Source organism: Gobio gobio (assembly GCF_949357685.1).
Source record: "Gobio gobio genome assembly, chromosome: 21".
Lineage (NCBI taxonomy): Eukaryota > Metazoa > Chordata > Actinopteri > Cypriniformes > Gobionidae > Gobio > Gobio gobio.
The window spans coordinates 32,663,194-32,674,612 of NC_137117.1; the positions used below are offsets into that span (position 1 = coordinate 32,663,194).

An 11,419-nucleotide genomic window follows, 5' to 3' on the forward strand; every position below is an offset into this window, starting at 1 on the left:
ATGCAAATTAAAGAACACAAATGCAGCCAGATCATTTCCATTATGACCAACGCAATCTGCCAGTTAGCGTCTGGTTTAAGACACGCTTTTTGTGTCTTAAATAATAGGCTGTAAATAATGGAGCAAACCCCAGTAAATTGACGAGCGCAAACCTTAGTAAATCACCTCGCATGATTCATTTAAATTCTCTCCTCCCATAAATTTTGCATCTGAAAGGGAAACTCCTACAAATGCATATGCAATAAGGTCAGCTGCAAAAATAACTGTCAACGCCTTTTCAGCACACATTTTTCACTGAGTGTCTTTAGTAAATCCTGACAGTAGTTTTTAAACGCCAAAAGAGGGTTTGCGCTGGTGCAAGCTGTTAGTAAATCTGACCCCTTGTCTGGTTAGGATTAGGAAGAGACAAGAATGCCTACTAGCGACCAACAGAACAGTGACCTGGCAACCTCGACCCTTTTTCTGAGAGAAAGACCATTTTTTATCAGCTATTTTCATATTTTCAAAAACAGATTGCAAACAGAAAGCCTGTTTCAAGCAAGTATTCAAAATACACTTTTGAATAAAAGATGTACACATTGCATTTAAGAGATCTAGCTTCGTATAAATTGAATGATGCATGGCACACAACATGTGCCACATGTTTAATTGATGTGCATGTGTCAATGCATTCTCTGAGCCCTGCCAGCATGAAGCCGGTGTAAATATTGCAGTTTTATGGCTCTGCTGTTGAGATGGAGCCCAGGATGACACTATGAGGTACAGCCTCGAGATGCGAAATCCATAATCCATTAAATTACAGGAACACTCCTGACTAACCATTGCCATCAGATAATGCAGATGTCAAAAAGTGACACACTGCTCCCCAGCATATATCTAATCTGAACATACAGCAAAAATTAATGGACTGTTGTTGAGACATACCAAAATGAAAGATCATTTTGTTGTCACGGGCAACTCTCACCGTTGCGAGGGAGTGAAATTGGTGAATTCTGTACATCTTGGTCATTAAATTCTAATAATATCATACAGTGAGTGGTGCATGAATAAACATAACATCATGCATGATTGGTGTTGAAAAATCATTTAAATTACTGAGAGGATGACAAATTTTCCAAAACTAAGTGAGCTGCCTACATAGGCAGCATTAAGGCGTTATAGGCACAATCTAGATCATGCTCCAACTGATAGGCAGCATTCATTTTCCTTCCAGATACCTTAATTTGGCCAAATTGTAAAGTTATTTCTTCACAGAAAAGCTGATAATAATGCGATGAGCTCCGTTAAAAAACCCCCACCCAAAATGGCGGATATGAAGATTAGAAAAGATTATAAAAATAAAGTAATGATACAAAATTAACCAACTAATAAAACATAATATTTCACACTTGAACATGTAGTTTTATGTTTATTACAGTGTGGAACTGTTGGCAACATTGATAACAGTAAACAAACACTATTTGTAAGACCTAATGAAGGCATTCAAAAGCAAAGGAACAGAGTTACAGAGCGAGAAAAACAGAAGCAGAAAATGCAAACAGTCCCATACCTGTACTGAGGGGGAGGAATGCCTTTTGCGTCACAGGTCAGTGTAGCCTCTTCCTCCAGTGAGCCCACTGTCAGATCACTGGGCTCCATTCGCCATTTTGGGCCATTAAAAGACTTATAATCCAGACACTCTAAGAGCAAACAACAGAATACAATTTGTCTCTTAATTCACAGTTTAAGCTGAAGTTTTCAATGTTAAAATACTTTTTTCTATCAACCAAAAATAAACAGCACAATACCAGTTCCTTTTAATACGGAGAGACAATTAATTCTATGTAAGCCATACTGTAGGTTTATTTCTTGAAAAACATTGATTTGTTTGTTTGAGTATCCCAAGCAGCCAGAGTCATTGGCACTGTCTCAACCAGTGGTGTGAGTTTGTTGGCGGGATGAATGTCTGTGTAATTTGTCTGACCAATGACTGATTTTAAGTCATTATAAGTAACCGTAAATTCAAAATTGACAATTCCTTTTATTTTTGGAATATTGCAGGGTTTATTATAAATGATTTATCTGTGTACTTTATTATTTCTTAAATCCATGTGCCCTAGTAATCAAAACTCCCCCTCCTATCAACAGCATCTCTTCTCTGATGACATATGCACCAGTGAGAGGACGACTGTGATTTAACGATCCAATCAATTCCCAATTGGACAAAATCCCATTTCTTCTCAATCAGGACGCTGTTTTATTCAGTTATGCATCACAATACAGAAGAAAAGACAATGACAGTTTCTGTTTCATGCTTACTTTAAGTTAATTTGAAAATAATAATTTATTGCAATTCCTTTATGTTATGATAGTAAAGGAGAAAGACGTTTAAATTCAGCTTATTTGATGTTAACAAGAATAAATTCTATTTGGTTTGACGGAGAGTTAAACATAAAAATTCTCTCATCAATTACTAATTTATTAGAACTGTATTTATTAGGATTAACCCCACGAGATGTACCATCTCGTTTTTTTTAGGGGGTCCCAACATACAGTGAAACCCAGTCACTACATGATAAAAACAAAACCATACAAATTAACAATACATCAACAATCAACAAGCCAAACAACAAAACGCAAACATTAATTGAAAAATAACACCACAAAGTTGAAATAATAAACAAATATACAACAACTCCAAAATATAAACCAAAAATATATATAGAGATGTACGTTGTATATACAATGGAAGTCAGTGGTAACCTGTTTGTTAACCAGCATTATTCAAATGATCTTCTTTTGTTTTCTGCAGAAGAAACTCATACAGGTTTGGAACAGCTTGAGTTCATGGTAACAGCATGGTAAGTAAATAACGACAGAATCTACATCTTATAGTTGGCATGAATTGGAGGTTGCAATAGTCTTTTCTTCCCTATTGTGACATATATTGAAGTGACAGCTTCTGGAATGAGAAAAAAAGAATATAGGGTGGGACTTGATTTCATCCTCTGGAAGTGATTGGATTGTAGGAAGTTGGGTGTTGCTAACTAAATGGAGGCACATCTTAAAGTCCGTTGAGGAGCACTTTAAACCCCAATGCTCAAAATAGCTAATTGGTTTGAGCAGGACACACTTAAATTAAACAAATTAGATGTTAAATTAACTGTTATGAGTATTTAGATCTTTCTTTTTATTTTGAGTTCACAGCACTGACATATTTCAAGTAAACTGAACTGTTTCATTGTTTTGAGTTGTATGAACTCATTTCCTTTAATTTAGACTAACTTAAGTTTAACCAAAACTGGGCTGGGGTTTTCTATTTCCCAGCATGTTTGCCCATGGCACTCGAAAGGGAGAGTAAATGCTAAAATTAAGTGTTATATAATGTTTTTTTTGTGTGTGCACGATTACAGGTAAGGGAGATTTAGTAGTGATTAATGTTTTGTTATGCTAATTTAGAAGAGATGTTTTTGGAGCGTTACCATCATGGTGACAAGTGGGGCATGCTGCTTAGTTTGAGAGCAGGTAAGTTACATGTTTTAAGTTGCTGTACTCATTCAGTAAGTGCTATACAGTATATAACAATTAGGCTATCAATCTCATGGTGTAAACCATGTCGCCTACCAAACTAAAATTGGTTTGGGCGGGTGGATAAAATTTGGGCTGGTTTGGGGTTAGTTCTGTGGTTTTTAAATATCAAAAATGTTATAGTCAAGTCAAGTCACCTTTATTTATATAGCGATTTTCACAATGCCGATTGTTTCAAAGCAGCTTCACAGTGTTAATAGGAAAATAATGCAACAGAATTTGATTCGCTCTGGAGAAAATGGTGATGTCATCCAGCTAATTTCAATTATCATATAGTGACAATGCGGGTAGATCAGTAATTTAGTTGAAAATTTATTTGAATATTTAGTTCATTATTTAATGTCCCCAACTGAGCAAGCCAAGCCAAAGGCAACAGTGGCAAGGAACCAAAACTCCATCAGGTGACATAATGGAGAAAAAAAAAAAACCTAGGGAGAAACCAGGCTCAGTCGGGGTGCCAGTTCTCCTCTGGCCAACTAACAAACAGTGTATATCCGCGTTTCCACCGCAGGAACTGTCCCCAGAAACTAGGAACTTTTGGGGTGGTACTCGGTGTGTTTCGACCGCAGGAACCAGGGTTTAAATGAACTTCCGGGTAAATATTTCCCCCTCTAAACGACCCTGCTCGCGAGGTAGTACTTTTTCAAAGTTCCGGAATTTTCGGGGGTGGGACCTGGGCGCTGAACATGCGGATTGGTTGAGCTCATGCAGCATTTTATTTAAACCGGCATTTTTAAAAGTCTTTGCGAGGTTTGTTCTGCATTCAGTAAATATCTGTCTTGCTCTTTCTGTCCGATGGCGCGCTCGTCTCAGCAATCTCACGGTCAATGTCCATAATAGCTGATAATAACCTACGATGTCTTATTTTAAATCTAGCTTTACAAGCTTTCAGAATACACAGTGTATAGTATCAGTGCTCGTCTCTTTTCCGCCGTTTTGTTAATGACCTCTTTAGTAAACCAATATATAAGCAAAAGCAGTGCTGCTTGCATCTCCACCATACTTGTTATTGTTACAGACAGTAAATGATTATTGTCCGTCTGTGACTGGGAGGAGCAGCCGCGCGCAGTCCCACGTCTCTGGACTAATTTGCCTAATCTTCACGGTCCTTTAGACCGCAGTGGAAACGCAGACAGTAGCAGGTCTGGGGGAAAAAAAGTTCCTGTAAAAAAAGTTCCTGGTACAAATTGTTCCGGGTAATTTCGGTGGAAACGGGGCTTATGATTATTATTCAGGCAACAGCTAAAAGAGGTGATTCAATGATTCATCCGTTTTGGCTGGGCTAAGTTCTGTGTTATGTTTTACAATGTGTACTTCAAGAAAGACGTACTAGTTCTGTTTAAAGATATAGCGCAACACAAAGGTAAGCACATTATTATAATTGTCGTTCATTTTCTGAACATGAATGACCCATTTGTGTTTTTTTTTAGGGATTGTGCAAGGTTCATTTTTCTTATATTTCAGAAATTTTAATAGTTTGTACTTGTTTGGTAAGAAAATTTTTTGTCATTTGCAAATGCTCTGTATTTGCCATGTCTCGATCCATTTTCCTGTTGTATTGTTCTGTTTGTTTCAAGTAGTTTAATGGTATTTATACACATTGGTTGTCATGACAATAGAATTCTATCACATTCTTTTGGCAGTGAATGATCTGGGCAGGTTTTTGAGAGCTTTTGGTCTGGAAGTCGTCGACCCGATCTGGCAACACTGCCTGCATGAGATATTGCTTAATAACTTAACAGCTTTAGCTAAAAATATACACAAGCTTAACAGGGATTATTCTGATAAAGAGTGTTTTCCAACATGATGGAAATATATGTGTTTAAAGCTTAATTTTTCATCAGGCACTAATTTGCTGAAGAAGCAATATAGAGGTAAAACAGATCTCAGAGAAATTTCAAAAAGGAGAATTAAAAAACCGAAGGAAAGAAAAGTACCGTGTGGGAGTGTTTCAGTGAAGTAGACCAATCAAGTGCTGGGTATCTGATATGTAACTGCTGTGAAACGCTTTACTTAGGCTGAACATATTTAATTTCTTTTGTGTGTGTGTGTGTGTTCGGGAAGTTGCAGTGATGGAAACAGTGACATTCCAATTTATGTTTGAAGGGAGTAAAGCCTGTGTTTAGGCTATTAAGGAAATGTAATTTTGCCAAAGAAGAATTTAATTTAAAAGCAGCCTACTTCAGTGTAATATGTTACCATATCATCACGCCTTGACACCAAGAATTAGAAGAATTGTAATGTGACGATCGAGTGCAGATATCTAAATTAGAGAAAATCATAGGCTTATAGATGGTTTATTTTTAACAGTGGATTCGGGTGACGTTAGAACTGATCCGCGCATCTCTAATATAGTCCCACCTCCTCCCGAGACATACATCATGAACAGAACAGATGCCGTTTGTTCTGACGGGAGATTAATGTTTTTGATTTAAATTTTCGAGGGTGTATTCATTAAAAAAATAATAATGATGTGTGCAGATAAATCGTTTATAATAAGCATGGCAACATTCTGTAAAAAGAAAAAAAGGGGAAATGTTCTGCAAATGACAGAACTTGCAACACGCATGCAAAGAGAATGCAGAAACACAGACCATATGTGGTGAGATCACACCAGGTGCGTGTGTTCTAATCAAATGCTATGCTCCCATCACTCAATTTCTACTTAAGATGGTTTCATAGCAGTAAAATCCTCACATTTAAGTGTGATATTTGTTTAGAAAATGGGAACTAAGGTGCTCTCATTTGACATTTACATTGGGCACAATGAAGTTATACTGAACAATACAGTGATTTTCTGTGTCTTATCCTCTTCTGAACTTAACTTAAATGCTCAGCTAAACTGAATGTCTTTTTTCAGACATTTTTATATTGCTTTTTAAATTATTGTTGTCATTTGACAATGGAAGACAAAAGAAGAAATGTTGAAGAATGTGTTACATTACAAGCAATGTCAACTGGAACTTTCAAGCTTCAAAAAGGATGCAAAAGTACCACAAAAGCAGTCCAACTTGTTCGTTATATTACAATAATACAACAGTTTAGCATGAGGAATAGGCCAAATATGATGATATGATGTATCAATTAAAGGGTTAGTTCACCCAAATAATCTGAAAATTCTGTAATTTATTATTCACCTTCATGTCGTTCCAAACCCGTAAGACCTTCGTTCATCTTCAGAACACAAAATAGGATATTTTTGATGAAATCCGAGAGCTTTCTGACCCCACATAGACAGTAACACAACAACCACTTTCAAGGCCCAGAAAGGTGGTAAAGACACAGAAAGGTGGTAAAGACATCGTTCAAATAGTTAATGTGACTACAGTGGTTCAATCTTAAATGTTATAAAGTGACGAGAATACTTTTTGTGCAACTTTATTCCACAATTTCTTCTCTTCTGTGTCAGTCTCCTACACTGTTCAGGTTGTAAACTTCAGGGTTCTACGTCAGAACGGCGGCTCGATGCGCATGCGTCGTGGTGCTCACGTGAACAGCGTCGGCCAATAGTGAGCCATCATTATGACGTAGAACCCGGAAGCGCTGCACTGTTTACAACGTAAACAGCATAGGATACTGAACTGTTGAATAAAGTAGTTATTTTTGCGCACAAAAGGTATTCTCGTAACCACTGTAGTCACATGGAAATCTCTCGGATTTCATCAAAAATATCTAAACTTGTGTTCCGAAGACGAACGAAAGTCTTATGGGTTTGGAACGATGTGAGGGTGAGGAATTATGACAAAATTTGAATTAGATTTTTTTTTTCTGAAACAAAATAAATAAAATAAACAATTATCTATAACAAACAAACAGCTATGTTTATGCAAACATAAATGAGTGTAAAACGAGTTAAACAATATTTTCTTGCAAAAGAACATACAGTGTGATAATAGAGTATGTTTAGTGTTTAAGATTTATATACTGCAGATTTTTTTTTTCTTTACTATAAAATATTATAAAGATTTACATGCATGAGGTACAAAAGGTAACTGAATGTGATGTGTGTCTAATAAATATTACACGCTGGATTATTCATATTTTTAGGTATTTGGGATTTTAAAAGGGATCATAGACTGCATTTTTAAAACAATTTTTTAATGTTCTCTGAGGTCCACTTATAATGTTCACTTATAATGATGCACGATTTTTACATTAAAAAAACGTGATAATTTAGAATAGGCTATTTTCTATCCTGTTTTTGATCCTCTCTTTGAAACAATCCGTTTTGATGGGCGTGCCACATTCAAAAATTGTGAGTAAATGCCCATGATTAGGTAACAGTTTTGCATATTAATATAATTTTCTACGTCCCTGCAATTAGATGTGGAATTAAAAATAAAAGTTGGATCTTTTCAATGAATCGGTTGATTCAGTTCGCAAAACCAGACTGAATGATTCATTCATAAATCAAATTGGTTTTTGAGTTCAACTCAAAAAATCAATGATGCCGTCAGCCATTAACAGCTCACAGGAAGCGAAAAATGACTCAAATTTCAATCTGTTCCTCACACCAAGCTATTGTTTGGCTTCAAAAGACTTGAAATACAGCACACATGTTGCACAGACCACTTTTATGGTGCTTTTACTTCCTGTTTGAAGCTGGAGAAAAGAGCAACCATTACAATTATTCAAAATATCTCCATTCGTGTTTCACAGAAGAAAGAAAATCATAGTAAGAGTAATTGATGACAGAAGTATTATTTTTCGGTGAACTATCCCTTTAAGAGCTGAAACTCGGAGGATGATATATGAATCCTTACATTTCCAGTGAATTCATATTCAGAGAAATAATTTCCCCTCCCACATCTGTAGGGAGTGGAGCCATAAACTGTGACATACTAGTTCAATTTCCTTAGAGGACACATTGTATTGAAGCCTCCAAAACCTTCTATGACACAACACAATTCATTTTCAAAGTGACTGCACAGCTTAATTGAAAGCTCCTCCACCACATCCAAAACACGTCCTGTTCCTGTAAGCCTGGTTCTGTGCGTCAGGGTCTATTACTGTCTTCTGCTCATAATCAAGATATGGGCTGATAGCAACAAATGCTGCAACAACCCATTTGTTCCTGTCTGATGTTCACACCGAAACAGTAAATGACCAGACAAGTTGACCACATGCTTCAGTGAACTAGAGGAGAACATCGGATGCAACGATCCGTGCCATAAAGCTTTCTTTGCGGAGCACTTCTCAAATATATTATCTCTGATCTACAAAACATTGTTATAGTCGACCTATAAAATGATTAAGTTAAAGTTGATAGAGACATAGTTGTGAATACGCCACAAGAGAAACACAGGGAAGGAATTACCAATTCATTTTACCTGCAAGATACTCCATGATTGATAGCAGCAAAAACTGTTTCCATAGTAACGTCATCTTCAGCTGCCAGGGGCGAGTGTTACTTGAATCCAGTGCGCCGTGAATGAACGGCTGCTCTCTCTTTCGAGAGAAAAACACCTGACCTGTTGAAGACAAGATTATGAGAGAAATTAGAAATACTTTATTATACAGTCTATTTTTCTCAATTAACTCCCCAAAAAATGTTTTGTTTTTTTTAAATGCAAAAGCCATGAGGTAATGAGCGGTGGCTGCTGTGTGCTCACCGTACACATTATGGGGCAAAAATTACAGCATTAATGCAGCTAATGTGGCTTAAAAGATCACAAGTGAGAAAATTCAGAAAACAAACACTCTTTCCCTTATTTATTTGTATAGCGCTTTTCACAATACATATCGTTTCAAAGCAGCTTTACAGAAAATGCATGCGTCTACATTGCAATTTAAAGAGATTTTTTATCAGAGGAGACAGTGTCCAAGTTATGATTTCAGAAAAGAACATATACAAACCACACAGTTAGCTAACAATGTATTAATAAACAATGTAATAATTTAAGGCACAAACAATGGGCTCATTGAAGTAAAGAATACATGTTGTTAACAATGATTAGGGTATACAGAAAATAAATTTAGCATGGGTGCGTGTTGATGTAGAGCTTCATCATCTGAAGTCCTCGCAGAAGTTGGAGTCGTCGCTTCACAGGTGTTGGTCATCTGAAGTCTTCATAAGAGGCTGGATCCAGATTGGAGCTGACAGACTCTCTAATTACCTCGGGATGGGCGTCCCGAGATAAAACAGAACAGGAAAATTAGAGTAGTTGCTGTTCAAAATATTAAGCAAAGACAATCAATCATATTGATCGCCTAGAGTTTAGGGGTTTTCAAACTTTATGATGCCAGGGTATGATACCCCCAAATACGACAAATCTTTTATGAGGGACCCCCATCCTAAATTCCATCTATTTTTATGATTTTTTTTACATTTTTTGATAAATTGTGTGACATTATAAACACAAAATATTGTTTCCAAACTTAATAAATTGGCTATACTTAATGTTGTATGTATAAACCTGAAGAAGAACATTTTTCAATTTAAAATGATTTGTATAAGCAACTTTCACAATAAATGAATGCAAGCAACTTACGTACTGCGTTAAGAATACTGGCTTACAACCCCAGTGAGCAAGATAAGGGACTCACTAGAATGATACAAAACAAACGTATACGGCAAGAAATGAGAGAAACATTTAGAAATTAAACAGAATATTCAGTAGACTTTATCCATTTTTGCTTTGTCTTTTTATTCCCTGAAATGTTCTATATAATCAAAAATCCATTTTCACCATTGAAGTAGACATGTTAATATATATATATATATATATATATATTTTTTTTTTTTTGCCGGTCAGATTATAATCAATAAACATGGCAATAATCACTTGTAAGGTACTGTATATCAAATATGTATAACACTTTGCTGAACAGATATGTAAAAAACGTCAAGTCACCTTTATCTATATACTGTAGCAGTTTATACAATATAGACTGTTTCAAAAAAGCTTAGTGATAACAGGAAAAAAATTATTCAATGATGCAAACAGACTTCAATTCTGCTGTAAAGCAGCTTTAAACAGACAATATTAAGGAGTCATCATTCGTTTGAAATCAGATCAGTGTTGATTCATTTTGGCTCAATAACTGGTAAAGTACAGCAATTCAGCTATAAAGCAGCTTTGGAGAATATCTGATGTCCCATGCATATAAAAAACGCCCACCTGGAGAGCAAAACAAGGCTTTCCTCCGGTCACGTCTCAAGTGCGGATAAATTAATATTTATTTAACAAAATAAAACAAACACAACATAAAACACACAATGGGGCAAAACACATAATCAGAAAACACAAACTCAAAACATACCAAATACGGAGAAAACAGGAATCACGGGGAAACAGGAGACGTAGACAATACAACGTACCGACAAAGACTGGGAACACATGGGAACTATATAAAGGGGAAGAAATCAGGAGGGAACAGGTGGGAAAAAATATCAAACACTAATCAGATAACAAGGGGGAGGGATCAGACAGGGACACGAGAATACAAAACACCATGGCTGCGTTCAGCCCCGACAAAACGTTGCAAAACGTTTTTTAAACGGAAACGGTGCTGCGTTGAACACAATGTTCTGTTGACGCAAGAGTTGCAGCTACGGCTGCTGAGAAGGCCATTCTTTGTGTTCTTTTCGAGGAATTTTCGGAGTCTGATGAAATCGATGTAAATACGTGTTTAATACTGCAAAATACATGCAATCACTGCCCTTGCCGTCCAGAATAAAAGACAACACCCCAATCCCATTTAATGAACTTTTTTTTATCTCCTGGTAATCAATTTATTTTATTTCTAGTTCTTACTTTTTTAATAGCTTGTATTTTCTTTCTCATTTTTATGTAAAGCACTTAATTACCATATGAAATTTGCCTTGCAATGAAACTAGAAAATATAAATA

At 36.1% G+C, this 11,419-nt stretch overlaps 1 protein-coding gene across 1 annotated transcript in view; it reads right to left on the reverse strand.

The window, feature by feature from the left end:
- cntn3a.2 (contactin 3a, tandem duplicate 2) overlaps positions 1-8,952 on the reverse strand; it is a gene marked incomplete at its 5' end in the record, with an annotated part of 80,216 nt that extends 71,264 nt beyond the window's left edge. The window contains 2 exons of the mRNA XM_079802543.1: positions 1,550-1,679; positions 8,898-8,952. Of these exons, the coding sequence (XP_079658669.1) occupies positions 1,550-1,679; positions 8,898-8,952 (185 nt within the window). The remainder of the gene's footprint in view (positions 1-1,549; positions 1,680-8,897) is intronic.
- Between the last annotated feature and the right edge of the window lie 2,467 nt (positions 8,953-11,419).